The 21,760-nt window shown below is 34.2% G+C and overlaps 2 protein-coding genes across 7 annotated transcripts; both read right to left on the bottom strand.

Annotated features, from left to right (window-relative positions):
* Nucleotides 1-591: 591 nt before the first annotated feature.
* Nucleotides 592-20,574, bottom strand: LOC102608589 (pyridoxine/pyridoxamine 5'-phosphate oxidase 1, chloroplastic). 6 transcript variants are annotated; one of them, XM_006472456.4, is made up of 14 exons: nt 6,439-6,652; nt 6,191-6,361; nt 6,077-6,115; nt 5,801-5,968; nt 5,615-5,720; nt 4,678-4,844; nt 4,292-4,534; nt 4,018-4,106; nt 3,418-3,468; nt 3,229-3,319; nt 2,398-2,502; nt 2,239-2,309; nt 1,803-1,898; nt 592-877 (listed from the first exon to the last, which is right to left on the bottom strand). In XM_006472456.4, the coding sequence occupies exons 1-14, from the start codon at nt 6,595-6,597 to the stop codon at nt 811-813; spliced, it is 1,623 nt and encodes a 540-aa protein (XP_006472519.2). In that variant the 5' UTR covers nt 6,598-6,652; the 3' UTR covers nt 592-810. The 6 variants fall into 6 exon arrangements, with proteins under 6 accessions (XP_006472519.2, XP_006472520.2, XP_052296692.1 ...); XM_006472457.4 differs by having other exon boundaries at nt 6,191-6,345; nt 6,439-6,587; XM_052440732.1 differs by lacking the exons at nt 2,239-2,309; nt 2,398-2,502; nt 3,229-3,319; ... (7 more) ...; nt 6,191-6,361; nt 6,439-6,652 and adding exons at nt 16,423-16,493; nt 16,583-16,687; nt 17,415-17,505; ... (6 more) ...; nt 20,257-20,295; nt 20,371-20,574.
* Nucleotides 7,967-10,273, bottom strand: LOC102609084 (dihydrofolate reductase-like). Its single transcript, XM_006472458.4, has 6 exons — nt 9,926-10,273; nt 9,724-9,822; nt 9,610-9,651; nt 9,369-9,498; nt 8,389-8,490; nt 7,967-8,285 (listed from the first exon to the last, which is right to left on the bottom strand). The coding sequence occupies exons 1-6, from the start codon at nt 10,145-10,147 to the stop codon at nt 8,209-8,211; spliced, it is 672 nt and encodes a 223-aa protein (XP_006472521.2). The 5' UTR covers nt 10,148-10,273; the 3' UTR covers nt 7,967-8,208.
* Nucleotides 20,575-21,760: the final 1,186 nt, after the last annotated feature.

The following is a 21,760-nucleotide window of genomic DNA, read 5'->3' on the forward strand; positions in this document are numbered from 1 at the left end:
GTAGGGTCTTCACTGTACAAAACTCATACCATCATCAGGACTCTCTTTATTGGTTGGGGGGTTTTATTGATTGAAGCTTCGAACTTCCAACATAGCAAAACTTTCATAAGCAAAACTAAAAATTTGCTATCCTGTGGAAAACTTAAAGATTAAGTGGGAAACCAAAGAAGAAACTAGCTTAAAAAATGGAAAGGCCAGTGTTCGCCAGTTAAGTTACATACAAACGGCAACAATATCCTTTCAACAGAAATTTTCATAGATGATGTCCTGTCAACATATAGGGATTTATTACTGTTAAGAGTCTGAATGCTAAGATAGCATTACATATTACAACAACAATAGTACCGAATCTCTTAGTAGTAATAATAAGTAGCGACAGTTCCAGACAAGGGATAATGGTATCACAGTTCGTTTCCGTTATTCCAGAGAGTAATTGCCAGTTGAATATATCTTAATAACCAGTCTTGTACATATGTTAAATAATGAAACAATTGTATGGGACTTTAAAACACTTTGGAGTTGGGGGGGGGGGGGGCGCAGGGGGGGGCACCGGAGGGGGAGGAAGCCAGTTTTACATCCCTATTTAGTGTGTTTGTGGTAATAAATTTGTATTCTTTGACTCATAATTATTCGCCATAGGTTTCCAACATACTTAAGAGTGGCACCAACATATTTCGCTGAACCCCTATATGTAATTTATAATTTCGTTACATGCATATTGCCACTCAAAACATATTATATGAATTCACTGCAACAAGTTGCAGAATACCATGGATGATGAATTCACAATGAGGAAGCAGAGAATACTAGTCAGGGACACAAGCGGTTGATTTTCCATACCCGTTTTCCGTTGATTTCCTGAGGAGAATATTGCAACCTGTCATGAAAACATACATTACCAATGAGGCTTACAAATCTTTGGTTAACCACATTTATCCAACTCTTAAGGCCATGCACCCACTTAAGTTCATTCATTTGCCAAAAACAATGGAAATCCTCTTTTTGATTTTGAAGAAAACATCTCAGATATGCCTAAGAATATGTGAAAGGCAATATTTTATTTATAAGAGTTCATTTGAAACTTTAAATTGAATAAGGTTTCTAAACTCTTCAAAACAACTTAGGGAAGAGTGTCCATTTCATATAGCATGGATTAGATAAGAAGTTATCCAATGTAAATTTAGATCAAAAACCACATTATTCTGCAGAGAGCCATACGTAGATTCAAATTTAACATCCTTTTTTCTCCATCTTTAGTGTAGCCAATCAAAACAAGCATGCACAGAGGAATTGACACCCAAATAGATTTAACTTGAGTTTGTTTCGACACCACAGCACAAAGACAGTGATTCAAAAGTTGCAAATTAATCATATTAATTGTCAACAGAATGAAGACAACAAAAAACAGTGAAAAGTACAGCACTCTTCCTATTTCATATTTTTTTTTTTAAGAAAAACTGAATCTTGACAAGAAAACGTGGATAAATTAAAGAAAAGGAAAGTGCAACCCTCATATTCCTAAATACAAACATCATAAGGGTTGCACCATATTCAGAAAAAGGGTGTAATCAGGATATCTTTGAGGTGGCTTTATCATCACTCAACAAAAGATCCAAAGACCTACAAAAAGCTGGACCGCTTGTGGATCCAATCCAAATACAATTGAGATCTCATTGTTAAGGTCCATACCTAACCAATTCCAGTTACATCCAAACCAAAATGATTTTGGTCTAAAGCAGAGCTCTCCATTCTTTACAGACAAATTATTGCAACTATCGATAGAGAAAAGAAATAAAAATCACCTATCATGCAAACGAGACGTCTGTCCTTGCCAGAATTCGAAAAGCTCTGGTTTAAGCCTGTATCCTCCCCAGTATTCTGGTTTTGGAATCAAACTCCTGTCAAAACATAAGAAATTTACAAAGGATTTAAAAGCAAATTTCTCTCCTGGAGTCATTTCTTTCTCTCTTTTTTTTTTTTTTTTAATTAGGGAATAGGATTAGGGAGAATTTACAGTCATCAGTGAAATAGTATACTAATCTAACCTTAATTTTGAATATATGCAACATTGCAAATAATGTTGAATTAGGACAAATGCATTTATGATGAACCGGAAAAAGGCTGATAACCATCTAAAAGATATTAAATATTAATACACAAATCAAATCATCAAGGTAGAAAAATAGATAGCGAAAACTGAAAGTAAAATATTAAATATCTGAAATTCCAACTCCATACCCATCAGAGAATTTTTCCTCTAATTCTTTGTATTGCTGGTACAGAACATGCCTTCCAGGAATGACAGAACTCTGAATGAAGCAAAAAGTGGTAGCTATAGTATTTGCAAACATATTATTACGCACATCTGTGAATTATACAACATTTGGTCAAACAAACCTGTTTGCTAACTATTGCTCCAATCTGACTTCCTCTGGGACGGCTATGGAAGTACTGCTCAGATTCCTCATCAGAAACTTTTTCAACAGAGCCTTCCACTCTTACCTACTCATCACAGTTCACAATAACATGGCCTTAAGACAGGAAGATTGCCCACAAGAAATGCTTTTGCAGCACATCAGCTCATCAAATTATATTATTGCCAGTTATGAATTTTCAATTTCTGTCTAACTGTAGTAGATTGGTAAGTAAAAATTGAAGTTTCTACAGCTACAGGCAACCAGCGCTTGCACCAACTCTTAACTTGTCCAGTACTGGTAGAATACCAAAAACTATTTTGATAGCATATCTCAGGTCAGTATTCACAATCCTAGACTTACCATCATAATGTATAAGGTACTTCTATTCTGTCAACTCTTCTTTTTTAATTTTCATTTAATTTTATTTTTTACTCAGCAGGGAATTGGGATAACCTAACACAAAATGTGCCCCACAAGCAAGAATACAACCTACCTGTACCAGCTGCCAAATGGGGAGAAACCTCAATCCCTTTAACCCCCAACCATGGGGCACAGGGAGTAATAACTAGGTTGTAATTAAATCACTGTCTTCTTATAGATAGAAAATTTTACACTCTTATTGCTTAGTGGCTAAAAAGTTCAGCAAACAAGATTACTTCATGTATCAAAAAAACTGCTCGGTTTGGTTTTTGGCATCCAGCAAATAAGATTCCAGCTTAGACAAGGAAGGTGAAAATAGAGGAACCATTTTCAAAGAACCTGCGGGGAATGTTGACAGATGGAACAAAGCTAATCGGAGAAATATTGATACCTGCCGATTTCGACCATCCCAGTAGAAAAGAAGAGATGCGTGAGGATTTTCACATAATTCACATGCCTTTCTACTTTCATAATTGGTGTACCTGCATTCAGAAAAGATTGCAGCATAGGGGATGAAAACATTTGCCCAAAAACACTTTTGATTGCAGCATTGCCATTATAGTAAAAGAACATTACTGACCAGACAAAACCATCCCTATCAACTCCCTTGAGCAATACCATTCGTGATGAGCTGTAGCAAAGTGACATGAGGTTGAATGGATTAGAAAAGGATAATTATAACCACACACATTTCAACTACAAAGATCATCAATTAGTATCTATGCTAGTACATTGCAAATTGTAGACCCAATTTAAAAAATTTTACAACTTCAATTAACTAAATGTTTTATGCAATTGGTGCAGTGAAAATAAAGAATAATTTAACTATGACATCACATCTTACTATATTATGCATCAATTTTGAGGATACTTGCTCAACCTCTGCGGTTCTCCTTTTTTTTGACATTTAATGGATCTTTCTTAGTTTTCTCTCAAAAACAAGTGATAAAAGGATATGGTGATGTTTGAAATTCAAAGTTTATTATTATTATTATTATGTGTGTAAATGACATTGCACATAGTCCATGCCTCATGTTGAACCTTTGTTATGAATGCCTAAGTTTCTTGTAATGGACTTTATTAAGGGCCGTGTCTAAAATGACAAGATGCAAATTCAGATGAATCTACTGAACATAATATTGTTGATGAATGAAAAAGAAATCAAAAGAATAGAAAGTACGGTTTTCCATCCTTGCCAACAGTTGATAAAGCCATTGCATTTGGTTCCCTCAATCCTGCAGCAATTGCATCATCAAACCATTTCCGAAACTGCAAGATAACCAAATTGCTCACTTCAGATGCAGAGGACAGGTTTCTTTATTTATTGGGACAAAAACATGGCTAAAATTCCATTCTCTACTATAAGCCAGCAACAAGAATTGAACTCATGCATCAATGATAAAGATATGGATATTAAATGAACGACCAGCCGCACTGCTTTACTTGATTCATACCTGATTAATGGGGTCAGATTCAACTTGCTCCTCAAGGAATTCTGGAGAAATATAATTCTCTCGTAGAGCTGATATATCAACGCTTGGTGCCTTTCCAATTCGTACACACATTGAAGTACCAGGATAAGGTGGAAGACGAAGCTTATATTTATCTGCAATGACCGGTGGGACAAATCGACCACCTAGAAAGTGGTGAGGACCACTGAATTTCTTTGCACACAGTTTGGGAGCAGTTAAAGAAACCTAGAAAACACCAAAGTTGCATGATTGGAAAATTTAAAGAGAGAGAGGGGGGGAGAGAGAGAGAGGACATGGAATTCAAAAGGTACACCCTCAACAGTTTTTGGCAGGAAAAGGCAACATTAAAGGCCCCATTAAAAACTCACCAGCATGTCTGGTTTTATGCCTTCATCCCCAATATCCCCTTCTTCAACGTGCCAACCAGATGGAATATCTACAGAGACAATAACTGGGCGTTTTTGGTGTGTTTGATCATAACCATGTAGACAAAGCAGTCTCTTAATCAGATCATCAAACGGTGGCCTTGGGGTTCCTGAAGGATTTTAAGGAGATAAATCAGATTACGCTGAGGATTTGACAAGGCATTCCTGAAGAAGTTGTATGATCGCAATCTATTTAGGTTCTGTAATCTTTCTGATTTTTTTTTACATTTATATATTGCTTAGGCACAATGAGTAAAAATTATTAGAAGGATTCAAGTAGCCATGACCCATTGAGTTGCATCCGGGAGATAATTTTATATGGTTTCATATTTTTTTCTAGTTGTACAAATATAGAGCTGTTTGCCTGTACTAATGAAGGAACCTTCAATAATTTCCAGCCAGGAGTTTTGGAACTTGCATTACAACCAAATTATTAAGCCCAATAAGTTCAACACACTGGAGAATCAAACAGTAAAAAGATGAAGAGTGAAGGCTAAATATATGTAAAAAGAGAAAGACTAAAAGCAGTGTAGATTGGTTATTTTTTCTTTTTGTTATATTACAACAAAAATACATAAATATTAAATTTCTAAGCAAGCAACATAAATTATGGTTTCTTATGCTAGTGAAACAAACAAGATTTGGTACTGCAATGAAGACATGAATTTCATGGGGGGAGAATAGCATAACAGTACTTGCATCCAATTACTACAAGCGGGACTACATAAATAACGAACTCATTTCATTAAAATATATATCCAAACCACATTTCATTAACAGAAACAGCAAATTGTTATTGTGTGATCAATTGATTCAATCCATGACACATGCAATTTCCTTTTGCTCTTCAGTGTTTAATAGACACACACAAAGAAATTACCATGAAAGGAGAACCCAAACATTGCATCTACGATGATATCGAAGTCCTTTGAAAAGTCCAATGGTAGATCCTCCACCGACAGGAAAGGGATTGATAGCGATTCAAGCTGTAAATTTATCACATCAAATGAGACTCCACACAAACTCTATCTGTTAACACTTGAAAAACAATTTACGTCATTTATACCTGTGTAACCAGACCAGTATAAAGTGGCTTTTGAGTACGCTTTGGATAACAGACAAACGGCTTGTATCCAAAATGATACAGATGTCGAGCAGCTACCAAACCATCACCTCCATTGTTCCCCGGACCGCATATGGCAAGCACACGATCATATTCACTTGGTTTGTAAACCTGTCAATTATATATTTTCAACATCAAAATTCATTATATAATCCAATTTCAGCACTAGAAACAAAACCTAACAACATGTTACTACACGTCAAAACCTAACATAATTACCTCTGCTATGGATGTTGCTACACTCAAACCAGCCAATTCCTGCAAGAGAGAGAAATTTTAATAAGCGAGAGAAAAGGAAAACTGGTAAGATTAAGAAGATAAGCTAAGAAATACCATAAGCTGATCGACACTGAAGCCGAGAGGTCCCATGAGAGTCTCATCAATTTCGGCAGCTTCTCGCTGAGTGAGATGAGATACAGAATCGGAATTTTGTGCCGACGACATTGCGTCTGATTTTGAGCAAAACGCACGAATTGCGGGAGCTGAAACTGGACGGAGAAACACCTTATAGAACGAGTTATGTCATTAGTTCGTTATAATTCAATTCATATACGAGAAGAGAAGAGAGAGCGTAACCGTACCGAGGAGGAGGAGGACTGATTGGAGACGAGAAGAGAGAAGGGATTGCAAGTGGATTTGATTGCTGGAGAAGAGTTATAGTGGTAAGCGAGAGTGAGCGACTGTGCCAGAAGCGAGCATGTCATACTCATTCTTCTGCTTTTGCGTATCACCGACCACATTCTTCTAGAGTTCTAGTTACGTTTCGCATTTTCCCCCGGAATTTTTATTTTTTATTTTTTCAACTTTCGGTTTGCCGTGTGGTTAGTCTAAACTTTGAGGACGTTTGGGATAATTTTACTGAAAAGTAATCATGTATTTTTTAAAAGAAAAAATACTAATTAATTAAGAGAAAAATGAAATTCTTTGCATTGCCGTTAATTTCAGAATTTGGGATGAATTTGTGAAAACTAAAAAAAAAAAGTTAAATAATCAAAGAATACGGTAAATAATATAAACCAAAGGGAATGGCTTTTCAATGTGAATGGTGCAGACTTACACAGGTTCTCAACATTGCCATCAAAACCATTCAAGAATAAACATGGCCATTATATCAAATTGGTAAGTGTCACTTATGTGCCCGTCATTTGGTGGTTTTTCTAATTTGGATTCACGTCTTCCTTTTCTAACCAACCGAACCTTGCTTCTGATGATTTTTGGTCTTCTTAGTTTTCCACAAAAATAGAAAACCAAGTTCGGTCTTTCTTTCTTTATTCGCTTTCCATCAAGGCATAAATCAAAGGAGAGCGCCCAGCTTCACAAAATGTGCAAATATATATATATGTATATATACACATAGTTCAAGTGATTCTACTGGGAAATAGTACACAAACCCCTCTACTTATTGAATTTACCTTATTCCTACCAATCTATACCCACCTAGGAAGAATGAAAGCACCAGGTTCTATGTTGCGTGTTATTGAATAATGGCAAATAGGCCCCTAGGGCTAGAAAGAATCTCTATTTGCTGGTTCACCTCTCTGGATGATACCAGGTTCAATTGAACAAGAAAAGAAGGATGCAAAGCGCCCAACTTCACAAAATGTGCAAATATAGCAAAGAAGGATTCCACTATGCCATCCCGGCCTGTAGTTAGCCTTGTGAATATCTCTCTGTTTGAAGTCTTCCGTTAGCGGTAGTGTCTCGATGGGCGACCTCAGCCGGAACCGGGTCAAAGATACTATATATATATATATATACACACAAATTAATATACTACAATAAATATGAATTTTAAGTAATAATTTTGAAAAAAAATAATAAAAATATTATAAATTTTTTATTATACAAATGGTGGATTGAAGTAAGTTTCTAAGCTACTATCATAATAATTAGTGTTTATAAAAGACTTCAGTCTAATTGTTTTTAAGTTGCTAAACCTTAATGTTAAACAGGATTTAAAACACAATTTTCTATTAATTTCTCAATATTATGTCTTTTGAGAAGATTAATGCCGCCTTATAACTTGTGATGAAAATTTTGACATAAATTTTGAGATCACCAAATGTCGACAATTAATGGAATGCAAAGACAAGGTTCGCTAGCTCTGGCTACATCGAATCATTGTGCCTCTTATACGTTCAGGTCGCAGTTGACCAGCCATTGCTGAATGCCAGAGCTCTGAGAATATATTAAAAAGTTGATTACATCATAAAATAAATTAATGAGCAGTTACACAAACCACTGGCATATAATTTATCCCACTTGCTATTGATTCTACATTTGAAAAGTTAAAACGAATAAAATTTCAATTTCACATCATATTCTTTTCTTGCGCTTCTCCAAGCGTGTAGTTACTTTTCTTCTTCATCAAGCAAAGTCTTTTGAATCCTCTCAATGAAGCTCAACATTGTTTCTAAACCCTTTTCATCTGCAAACAAATATATATATAGGGAGAGATCCTATGAATAAATCATAAATTGAAAACAAAGTCGATAGAGAGACAGGAAGCAATGATTCAGTAAGTTAATTACCAAGCCTCGGTATTGTGTGCCCCTTGGGATGATGAATTACAAAAGGATCTACACATTTTTCCAATAGTTCCAAACCATAAGGCTTTAAGAAATCCGTCTCACCTGCAACCAAACAAGAATCAACAGTTGCATATGTATAAATTATTTATAAGTTATATATTCGTCAAACACATTCAACTTTTATATCACAACATGACAGACACTTAGTTAATTACTTTATAAAACTGAACAAGTTTCTATATCTACAAATGATGCCAAAAAACCAGTTCAATATTCTAGAACAAGATTTGCTCTCTAATAGTCCAGACACGGGAACAACTTAGATCATGATATGATACAATTTGCAAAAGGCAGTGTCTATGGTGGAGAGGCTCCACCGTAGAGCACTGCCTAAAAATCACATGGTCAAAGTGATAAATAGTAAAAATAAAGTTATTGTTAGATCATATGGTTATTAACAGTGCTATACGGTGGTGCAACTCTACAGCAGCCGGATTGCAAATTTACAGTGAACTTGTTTCAATTAATTTTAACACCAACCCATATTCAAGACGTAACACCTATGCAATTGGCATACATATTCAAGATGCGATCATATTGTAACAAATTACTAGCCAAACGAAACTGGAGATAAAATGAATTTTATTGCGCGATAGATGTCTTGAAAGTAACCTTTGTCACCGAGTCAAGGGAATCCTTGTGCTGCGCACACCTACTTTGAATGATGGGGAGCTTTAGTCCAACACCTAATGCTTTATTTTTTTATGTTTGACTCCACCTATTTCACATTAATTAATACTAAAGATTCCAAAACTAAAAATTATTGAAAAAAATGTTGCAATACAACTTGCATGTAAGTTGACGAGCAGTACAATTTAGAAAATAATTCATGGGATGACAAAATTCCATCACTTTCACATGAGTCAAAGCAGCAAAGCTATTAAATGTTTTAAAATAAGGAACGGCGAAGGAGATGGTACCTAAGAAGTGGAGTGTTGGGCATCGAATGGGCGACGAATATGCGTTCTCAGCCACAGATGGCGCCTTGAACATGGCACCTCCAACGATAATCAGGAACTTTATTTTTGGAACTTTTGTAAGAGCCACGCCCTGCAAGCAAAACAACACCGCGACACCAATTACTTAATTAATTGATATTTTTATTTTCTGCCGGTTCTCGAACTCGAAGAATACAAACAAAAGTTAACAGCCTAAACGCACCTTCGCTTGCATACCCGCCAGCCCCGCCGAGAGTATCGCCCCCTGTTATTGCCATTTAACGATACGTGAATTAATCATGAGAAATAACTAGTCAAAGATTAATAGTCGACGAACCTGTGAGAATCCCAGAAGCCCATCAAACGGGCCATGTTTGATCATGTAATCTTCAATGTATGCAAGGCACTTGTCAAAGTTTGTGTACTCTGTAAATTCCTATAATTAACAATAATTTTTTTAAAAAAAATCAGAAATTATGAACTTGGTAATCAAAGAAGGCGAAAGTGAAAGTGAAAGAAACAGAATTCGGACTTCAGACCTTGTTGAACTGGAACCACTCGTAATAAGGAGGATCAAAGATGCCTTCCACGTCAGATTTACCTTGGGCAGGGTGCGCCCCGTTGGGGAAAACAAGATCGAGATTGTCGAGTACTTGTTGAGGCCATTTTCCTATCTGTTTCTTGAGAATTTCTCCGCTTGTTCTGAATCCATGCAGACAAAGAACTCTTGGTTTCCTCACAATCCCAGCTTCACTTCCCATCTTTTCTCAATTTTCTGAAAAAAAATTATGAACGCTTTATACTTTGAGGCTTTTTCTGTTCCGCTATGTTTGGAGGTTTTTAAATGTTAAGAGCCCCTCTTTTTATGTGGGGACCTGAAATAGTGAAATTTACTCGTCTCAGATTCTGCGCGTTTGTAAGGATGCCTCCCGCGGGGCATATGCCGCGCTGAGTATAATAGTTACACGTGCTCTCCTAGTTCTAGAATGATTGGTACGTAATGGACGCTGAAGATGGCACAGATTGTTTTCTCAACGGCTGTGATCTGCTATGTGAATCTCGTGCAATGTGTCCTGTGGTTCATGCATTGACTTGTGGGCAGTAGGTAGAGAACTCGTTCAAGGGTTTGATGTGTTCATCAATTACGTTAAACTGCGCCCTCTGCCTCTTTGATAATCCGCTGCTTAGGGATGGCAATGTAGAGGGGAGGGGAGGGGACCAATCTCTCCGTATTTATCTATGATATTTTGCGTATGTCTCTGTCTCCTTCCCATCCCTGTCAAAATTATTTAAGAGAATCTTCATCCCCTCTCCGAATAATAACAGGGGATCCCTGATGGTCCCCGATCCCCGAATAACTAATACATTTTTTTTTCGATTTTGAGTTAATCATATTAAAATAAAAAATTCAAATAAAAGTAAAGTTCGAAATATATCTTACATTAATATCCATTACAAAAGTCACATACATTAAATTAGTAAGTAACGCAGCATGCGAGGGATACAAACTATCATGAATAAATTAATAGCCCAATACAAAATTGTTACAAATAAAATCAAATTTAGATTCAAAATTAACTTTTCAATGGTGGCGTGGGCACTTTATAAATGTGGATTATTCCCTTTACAACATAATAGTTAAGTCGAAGCAAATCAAGAGCAAATATTATATTAGATTAGATATTAAAATTGTGATTTTCTGTGGGCAATTATAAGATCTAAAAATAAATAAAAAATAGATTTAAGATAAATAAAAAATAGATTTAAGTTTAAAATATTTAATGAATATTAAAATTAAAACAAAAGTTTTGGGCTAATAGAATATGTCCGGTCTTTTTAATGTCATAAATAAAAATTTAGGACTTTAATTAGTTAATTAGGCCTAAAAGTTTAATAATATAAATATTTTGATATTTTTTATTTTTACCAATACTTATAATTTTATAATTCAAATTTTATAATTTATTTACTAGTAATTTTAAAAATAAAAATTAAATTAAAAATTAAAATGGAGAAATGGGTAGAGGATGGGGATTCCACCTCATCCCCGTCCCCTCCCCGAATAAGAAATTGGGTAAAAAGATGATCAGGCACCTTGATGTGTTCATCAATTACGTTAAACTGCGCCCTCTGCCTCTTGATAATCCGCTGCTTTAATGGGAAGTTCATTTTATTCTTTTTAGATTATTCCTCGTGAAATAATAGTTTTATCCTTTTTAACATATCTTTTAGTTATTGTAAATTTTAATTTTTTTTATTCAAATAACAAAGAAAAATTTATGGCACGTTGATGAAAATTTTATTATATTCCTAATAAAAATGATAGATGAGCTGAGGTTACAATAATTTAGAAAGTATTTTGAAGATCATTATTCCATGAGAGATAAATTTTGAATTATCATTCCCGTTAAATGACAATTTTCAAATACACTTTAAATTATTGTAAACTTCAACTTATTCCATTTTTATTCAAAAGATAAGGAAAAAAATAGGGGTGAATTGATGAAGATTTTTTTTTTTTTAATCTTCTTCACAAAAATGAGAGTTATATTAAGGTTTACAACAATTTCATGGGTATTTTGAAAATTATCATTTCACGAGAAGCAATACAAAATTAACATTTTATTCCTTCAAGAACGTCTCACTCAGCCACAATTTCTTTGTTTGTTTGTTAAATTTCTTAATCTATTCGATACACTTCTTTAATTTTACAAATACACGTTTTAAGATAAGGCATATGTTAATAATTATAGTAAAATAAATAATGAAAATTTCATGATGACTATAAAAAGCAACTATGACAGAATAGTTTATTTAATTTTCCATGCAAACTCTCCAAGATCTGGACGTGCCACGCTACTGACTAGTAAAATAAGAGTATGGGAGGCGCAATTATTTAGTTGATAACTTAATATGAAAGATAAGCCGTCGATTTTCATGATTTTGTTTTGTTTTCTCATTTTACATTGATTCATGTTGCACTGTCACCGCAACGCTATGTCAAGCACCAGAGCTAAAACCAAAATTGGAAATGCGATGGGCCGAAAGTCTAAACCTATGCTCGGTTGGGCGTAAACGAGGTGAGAGGTGAGCTGTTTTTTTTTGTTTTCTCTTGGCTTTCCATCGTTCGGAGCGAAAATTGACCGGAAATCAAATTCCGTTTCAACTCTAATTTCTATTATTTGAGAAATTTATTAGTTTCTTTATTGAGAAGTAAGGAAATTTGGATTCCACTCAATTAAAAAGTTACATTTTTCTATTTTACCTCATTTAATTGTTGATTTACAATTTTACCGCTGAAAAAATCTTTAAAAAATCTAACAAAATGAGAATTAGTTTTTTTTTTAATGTCAAAGTCCTTTACAAAAAATCGGTAAATCTTTTAAACTTTTGGCCACTTTCATAAGTAATAAGAGCATCGGCGATAGCATTTGAGAATAAGAGAATATTTAAAATTTCAACAATGTCTTATCTATCTTACTTTCATGAAATTGTTTAGAGTTTGAACCATAAGACTTTCGTCGGCGAGCTTCATCGATTCTCGATCGGCTATTGACAACTGCCTTCACTATTACCTTAGCAATATCCGATATTTTAGCTTTATGATTCCTCACCTTAGATGCAGTTTCTCATCTCCTCAACCTATTATATTTTGTCATTTCGGTTGTTTGGATGCTCTTGTTGACTTCTTATTGTTGGTTGTTGTAATTGTTTTGGTGAGCTTTAATGAGCTTATGATGTTGTGCATTTTGTAGACTTGGAACATGGCTATTGCAATTGTTCATGCCATAACGTCAACAGGAATCAATTTATCAACAGCGTTACGATTCATTACATAATTAATTTATTGAATAATTAATTCCAGCTTGTGAGAGCAATTATCATTGACTTGTTATCTTAATTCGGTGGGATGTGTGTGGGTTGTGGGTTATGGCTATTTTTAATTGTTGTGTTGCTTCAAAATTGCCCGTGAATGGTGGTAGTCTGATTCAATTCTTGATTTGATTAAAAATGTTGTTAGGATTGCTAACATGTGTATTGTTTACTGTGTTTCCGGTTTGACACTTGATACAACTGCTGTAAAAATGGTGTCTTGTAATTTATTGTTAATAGGAATTTTATCTAGCAAAAGAGTAAACTAATAGGGTGCCAGAATTTAAAAAGTGCATTTCAAATTTTAAATTTAGGAGTAAGTTGCCGAATTGTTTAAGTTACAAGGGCAAATCATTAGAAAGTTTACCCGTTAAATAGAAGTGATGCTCATACAGACTTATGGTGAGCCACGCCTACTCAACCCCGGCTTGATAAATACGTTATCTAAAAATAATTCTTTTTTTTGGGCCTAAAGGGCCCTTAGGCTACGAGCTCTGCCCTTGGATGCCAAGGCTCTCGTTTCGTATGTAATCTGTTGGGGCTCCATTTTAAGTAGGAAAAAAGTTAAGTACAAAGCACCGATACGATAATTAATTAGAGTAATAATACAGTCATAAATTCTTATATAAATTTATTTTGTATAAATTGATGCGGCATTAGTTTATTGGTTGAATGAAAATATAAAATAATAAAAATAAATCATGTGGGCCAAGTGATATTTAATTCAACCAATCTTATCATGCCACATCAGTACAAAATAAATTTATACAAGAATTTATGGCTATATCATTACTCAATTAATTAATTATTACTATAGCAAAAAGAGTTGGACTATTGACACACTGCCAAAAGCTCTTAAAACCCCTTCCCTTTTTTCAATCCAGTCAAATATTCAAAGATCTCGCAACAACCTTCTTAATGACATTATTAACCTCGCACTACATTAATAAAAATATTCGCCCAACCTTTCAATTTTCATTTTTATTTTCTGAAGCCCCATACTGACGTGAACTTTTGTTCCACTTCCTCTTAGATTTCTGTATAAAATAAAGATTGTTTCTTCTCTACTTCTCAACTTCCAATAATACAAGAATTTAAAAAATTTGAACAAAATATTGTTTCTATGTGTTTATCAAAGTTCTTTTTTTTTTTTTCAAAAAAAGAGACCCATAGCATTTATTTTTCATAGATTCCAAATTTAATTAGGAAATTTATAAAATTTTCACTGTTTTATTGGCACCTCTTGGCGCCGCCATATCAAATGATGAAGTGCTAATGATGTCTAGTGATGAAAATTTCGATGACGTTCAATAAAATAGAGAGAGATTTACAAATTAATATGAAACTATTAATCTGGGTGTAAATGGAAAAATAACTTCCGGTAATTTTTTTTTTCATTTTAATTAGATATAGTCCTTAAATGTAATTCCAGTGAAGGTTAAAATGGTAAATATAGGAAAGGTGTTTTAAAAGGATTTTCAAGAGGCGGCCAATAGTCAAGAATATATTTAATAGATAATTGCCAGTTGAATATATCTTAATAACTAGTCTTGTACATATGTTAAAGAATGAAACAGTTGTATGGGACTTTAAACCACTTTGGAGTGGGGGAGGGGGAAGCCAGTTTTACATCCCTATTTAGTGTGTTTGTGGTAATAAATGGTATTCTTTGACTCATAATTATTCGCCATAGGTTTCTAACATACTTAAGAGTGGCACCAACATATTTCGCTGAACCCCTATACGTAATTTATCATTTCGTTACATGCATATTGCCACTCAAAACATATTATATGAATTCACTGCAACAAGTTGCAGAATACCATGGATGATGAATTCACAATGAGGAAGCAGAGAATACTAGTCAGGGACACAAGCGGTTGATTTTCCATACCCGTTTTCCGTTGATTTCCTGAGGAGAATATTGCAACCTGTCATGAAAACGTACATTACCAATGAGGCTTACAAGTCTTTGGTTAACCACATTTATCCAACTCTTAAGGCCATGCACCCACTTAAATTCATTCATTTGCCAAAAACAATGGAAATCCTCTTTTTGATTTTGAAGAAAACATTTCAGAAATGCCTAAGAATATGTGAAAGGCAACATTTTATTTATAAGAGTTCATTTTAAACTTTAAATTGAATAAGGTTTCTAAATTCTTCAAAACAACTTAGGGAAGAGTGTCCATTTCATAAGAAGTTATCCAATGTAAATTTAGATAAAAAACCACACTATTCTGCAGAGAAAAGAAATAAAAATCACCTATCATGCAAACGAGACGTCTGTCCTTGCCAGAATTCGAAACGCTCTGGTTTAAGCCTGTATCCTCCCCAGTATTCTGGTTTTGGAATCAAACTCCTGTTAAAACATAAGAAATTGACAAGGGATTTAAAAGCAAATTTCTCTCCGGAGTCTTTTCTTTCTCTTCATTTCTTTTCTTTTTTTTTTAATTAGGGAATAGGATTAGGGAGAATTTACAGTCATCAGTGAAATAGTATACTAATCTAACCTTAATTTTGAATAGGAAAAATATCCACCGTCCACCCGTTTTTTCTAACTTTTTTAAAAATACACAATTCTTTTTTTTTTTTAGCTAGAATCCACCAAAAGTTACATTTTGTTTCACTTTTCCACTTCCGTTTGGAATCCGTTAAGAAAACTAACGGAAACTTAAGAAAATGACCATTTTACCCCCCAAAACAAAAATTATAATTTCACCTTAAAAATTATCAACCCCATCGGTCAATAAAGAAATTAATTCCACAACCATCAAATGCAGGATTTTTTTTTTTGTGGGTAAAATGATCATTTTTTAAAGTTTCTGTTAGTTTTCTTAACGGATTCCAAACAAAAGTGGAAAAGTAAAACAAAATGTAACTTTAGATAGATTCCAGCAAAAAAAAAAAGAATTGTGTTTTTTTGAAAAAGTTAGAAAAAACGGGCGGACGGTGGATATTTTCCCTTTTGAATATATGCAACTTCGCAAATAATGTTGAATTAGGACAAATGCATTTATGATGAACTGGCAAAAGGCTGATAACCATCTAAAGGATATTAAATATTAATACACAAATCAAATCATCAAGGTAGAAAAATAGATATCAAGAATGGCGAAAACTGAAAGTAAAATATTAAATATCTGAAATTCCAACTCCATACCCATCAGAGAATTTTTCCTCTAATTCTTTGTATTGCTGGTGCAGAACATGCCTTCCAGGAATCACAGACCTCTGAATGAACCAAAAAGTGGTAGCTATAGTATTTGCAAACATCATTATTACGCACATCTGTGAATTATACAACATTTGGTCAAACAAACCCGTTTGCTAACTATTGCTCCAATCTGACTTCCTCTGGGACGGCTATGAAAGTACTGCTCAGATTCCTCATCAGAAACTTTTTCAACAGAGCCTTCCACTCTTACCTACTCATCACAGTTCACAATAACATGGCCTTAAGACAGGAAGATTGCCCACAAGCAATGCTTTTGCAGCACATCAGCTCATCAAATTATATTATTGCTAGTTATGAATTTTCAATTTCTGTCTAACTGTAGTAGATTGGTAAGTAAAAATTGAAGTTTCTACAGCTACAGGCAACCAGCGTTAGCTCCAACTCTTAACTTGTCCAGTACTGGTAAAATACCAAAAACTATTTTGATAGCATATCTCAGGTCAGTATTCACAATCCTAGACTTACCATCATAATGTATAAGGTACTTCTATTCTGTCAACGTCTTCTTTTTTAATTTTCATTTAATTTTATTTTTTACTCAGCAGGGAATTGGGATAACCTAACACAAAATGTGCCCCACAAGCAAGAATACAACCTACCTGTACCAGCTGCCAAATGGAGAGAAACCGCAATCCCTTTAACCCCCAACCATGGGGCACAGGGAGTAAAAACCAGGTTGTCATTAAATCACTGTCTTCTTATAGATAGAAAATTTTACACTCTTATTGCTTAGTGGCTAAAAAGTTCAGCAAACAAGATTACTTCATGTATCAGAAAAACTGCTCGGTTTGGTTTTTGACATCCAGCAAATAAGATTCCAGCTTAGACAAGGAAGGTGAAAATAGAGGAACCATTTTCAAAGAACCTGCGGGTAATGTTGACAGATGGAACAAAGCTAATCGGAGAAATATTGATACCTGCCGATTTAGACCATCCCAGTAGAAAAGAAGAGATGCGTGAGGATTATCACATAATTCACATGCCTTTCTACTTTCATAATTGGTGCACCTGCATTCAGAAAAGATTGCAGCATAGGGGATGAAAACATTTGCCCAAAAACACTTTTGATTGCAGCATTGCCATTATAGTAAAAGAACATTACTGACCAGACAAATCCACCCCTATCAACTCCCTTGAGCAATACCATTCGTGATGAGCTGTAGCAAAGTGACATGAGGTTGAGGGGATTAGAAAAGGATAATTATAACCACACACATTTCAACTACAAAGATCATCAATTAGTATCTATGCTAGTACATTGCAAATTGTAGACCCAATTTAAAAAAATTTACAACTTCAATTAACTACATATTTTATGCAATTGGTGCAGTGAAAATAAAGAATAATTTAACTATGACATCACATCTTACTATATTATGTGTCAATTTTGAGGATACCTGCTCAACCTCTGCGGTTCTCCTTTTTTTTTCACATTTAATGGATCTTTCTTAGTTTTCTCTCAAAAACAAGTGATAAAAGGATATGGTGATGTTTGAAATTCAAAGTTTATTATTATTATTATTATGTGTGTAAATGACATTGCACATAGTCCATGCCTCATGTTGAACCTTTGTTATGAATGCCTAAGTTTCTTGTAATGGACTTTATTAAGGGCCGTGTCTAAAATGACAAGATGCAAATTCAGATGAATCTACCGAACATAATATTATTGATGAATGAAAAAGAAATCAAAAGAATAGAAAGTACGGTTTTCCATCCTTGCCAACAGTTGATAAAGCCATTGCATTTGGTTCCCTCAATCCTGCAGCAATTGCATCGTCAACCCATTTCCGAAACTGCATCATAACCAAATTGCTCACTTCAGATGCAGAGGACAGGTTTCTTTATTTATTGGGACAAAAACATGGCTAAAATTCCATTCTCTACTATAAGCCAGCAACAAGAATTGAACTCATGCATCAATGATAAAGATATGGATATTAAATGAACGACCAGCCGCACTGCTTTACTTGATTCATACCTGATTAATGGGGTCAGATTCAACTTGCTCCTCAAGGAATTCTGGAGAAATATAATTCTCTCGTAGAGCTGATATATCAACGTTTGGTGCCTTTCCAATTCGTACACACATTGAAGTACCAGGATAAGGTGGAAGACGAAGCTTATATTTATCCGCAATGACTGGTGGGACAAATCTACCACCTAGAAAGTGGTGAGGACCACTGGATTTCTTTGCACACAGTTTGGGAGCAGTTAAAGAAACCTAGAAAACACCAAAGTTGCATGATTGGAAAATTTACAGAGAGAGAGAGAGAGAGAGAAGACATGCAATTCAAAAGGTACACCCTCAAAAGTTTTTGGCAGGAAAAGGCAACATTAAAGGCCCCATTAAAAACTCACCAGCATGTCTGGTTTTATGCCTTCATCCCCAATATCCCCTTCTTCAACGTGCCAACCAGATGGAATATCTACAGAGACAATAACTGGGCGTTTTTGGCGTGTTTGATCATAACCATGTAGACAAAGCAGTCTCTTAATCAGATCATCAAACGGTGGCCTTGGGGTTCCTGAAGGATTTTGAGGAGATAAATCAGATTACACTGAGGATTTGACAAGGCATTCCCGAAGAAGTTGTAGGATCACAATCTATTTAGGTTCTGTAATCTTTCTGAATTTTTTTTTTAATTTATATATTGCTTAGGCACAATGAGTAAAAATTATTAGAAGGATTCAAGTAGCCATGACCCATTGAGTTGCATCCGGGAGATAATTTTATATGGTTTCATATTTTTTCTAGTTGTACAAATATAGAGCTGTTAGCCTGTACTAATGAAGGAACCTTCAATAATTTCCAGCCAGGAGTTTTGGAACTTGCATTACAACCAAATTATTAAGCCCTATAAGTTAAAAACACTGGAGAATCAAACAGTAAAAAGATGAAGAGTGAAGGCTAAATATATGTAAAAAGAGAAAGACTAAAAGCAGTGTAGATTGTTTATTCTTTCTTTTTGTTATAATACAACAAAAATACATAAATATTAAATTTCTAAGCAAGCAACATAAATTATGGTTTCTTATGCTAGTGAAACAAACAAGATTTGGTACTGCAATGAAGACATGAATTTCATGGGAGAGAATAGCATAACAGTACTTGCATCCAATTACTACAAGTGGGACTACATAAATAACGAACTCATTTCATTAAAATATATATCCAAACCACATTACATTAACAGAAACAGCAAATTATTATTGTGTGATCAATTGATTCAATACATGACACATGCAATTTCCTTTTGCTCTTCAGTGTTTAATAGACATACACAAAGAAATTACCATGAAAAGAGAACCCAAACATTGCATCTACGATGATATCGAAGTCCTTTGAAAAGTCCAACGGTAGATCTTCCACCGACAGGAAAGGGATCGATAGCGATTCAAGCTGTAAATTTATCACATCAAATGAGACTCCACACAAACTCTATCTGCTAACACTTGAAAAACAATTTACATCATTTATACCTGTGTAACCAGACCAGTATAAAGTGGCTTTTGAGTACGCTTTGGATAACAAACAGACGGCTTGTATCCAAAATGATACAGATGTCGAGCAGCTACCAAACCATCACCTCCATTGCTCCCCGGACCGCATATCGCAAGCACACGATCATATTCACTTGGTTTGTAAACCTGTCAATTATATATTTTCAACATCAAAATTCATTATATAATCCAATTTCAGCACTAGAAACAAAACCTAACAACATGTTACTACACGTCAAAACCTAACATAATTACCTCTGCTATGGATGTTGCTACACTCAAACCAGCCAATTCCTGCAAGAGAGAGAAATTTGAATGAGCGAGAGAAAAGGAAAACTGGTAAGATTAAGAAGATAAGCTAAGAAATACCATAAGCTGATCGACGCTGAAGCCGAGAGGTCCCATGAGAGTCTCATCAATTTCGGCAGCTTCGCGCTGAGTGAGATGAGATACAGAATCGGAATTTTGTGCCGACGACATTGCGTCTGATTTTGAGCAAAACGCACGAATTGCGGGAGCTGAAACTGGGCGGAGAAAAACCTTATAGAACGAGTTATGTCATTAGTTCGCTATAATTCAAATCATATAAATAATTAAATTAAAATAGAACAAAATATTATTAGATTTAGATAAGTACGTAGAAAGTTATATTAATATAACTATATTTTAAATTAATATAATTATATTTTAATTTATTTATTTATTAATACATACCAATATTATATTTATAAATTTTATTTTTTAATTAAATAATTATTATTTTTAAATTCGTAGGTTTTTAAAAATTTATAAAAATAGATTCAAATTCAATTCACCAATTACATATGATTAAATTTTTTAATCCAATCAAATCTATCAATCTACAAATCAAATTAGATTCAGAAAACTCATACAAAGCATCAATACAATAATTAATTAATTATTATTCTAGCAAAAGCGGTTGGACTATTGGTACACTACCAAAAACTCTTAAAACCCCTTTCCTTTTTTTAATCCAGTCAAATATTCAAAGAGCTCTCAACGCCCCTCTGAATGACATTATTAACCTCGTACTACATTAATAACAATATTCGCCCAACCTTTCAATTTTCATTTTTATTTTCTGAAGCCCCATACTGACGTGAACTTTTGTTCCACTTCCTCTTAGATTCTGTATAAAATAAATATTTTTTCTTCTCTACTTCTCAACTTCCAATAATACAAGAATTTAAAGATTTTGAACAAAATATTATTTCTATGTGTTTATCAAAGTTCTTTTGTTTTTTTTAAAAGAGGCCCATAACGTTTATTTTTCATAGGTTCCAAATTTAATTAGAGAATTTGTAAAATTTCCACTTTTTTATTGGCACCACGCCTGGCGTCGCTAAATCAAATGATGAAAATCTTGATGACGTTCAAAAAAATAGAGAAAGAGATTTACAAATTAATATGAAACTATTAATCTGGGTGTAAATGGAAAAATAACTTCCGGTAATTTTTTTTTTTTTCATTTTAGTTAGATATAGTCCTTAAATGTAATTCCAGTGAAGGTTAAAATGGTAAATATTGGAAAGGTGTTTTAAAAGGATTTTCAAGAGGCGGCCAATAGTCAAGAATACATTTAATAAATCAAATCAAAATTATTTACAAAAGCCTAGAGCCCAACACTGCATAAAAACTAAACAGTAATGGACTGTTAGAGCCAACTGAGCCCAGCACGAAAACGGGAAGAAAAACAAATGGACTTCAGATCTCTCTTTGGCTCCAACAGGCCTGACCC

The sequence above is a fragment of the Citrus sinensis genome, chromosome 5, assembly GCF_022201045.2.
Source record: "Citrus sinensis cultivar Valencia sweet orange chromosome 5, DVS_A1.0, whole genome shotgun sequence".
Taxonomy (NCBI): Eukaryota; Viridiplantae; Streptophyta; class Magnoliopsida; order Sapindales; family Rutaceae; genus Citrus; species Citrus sinensis.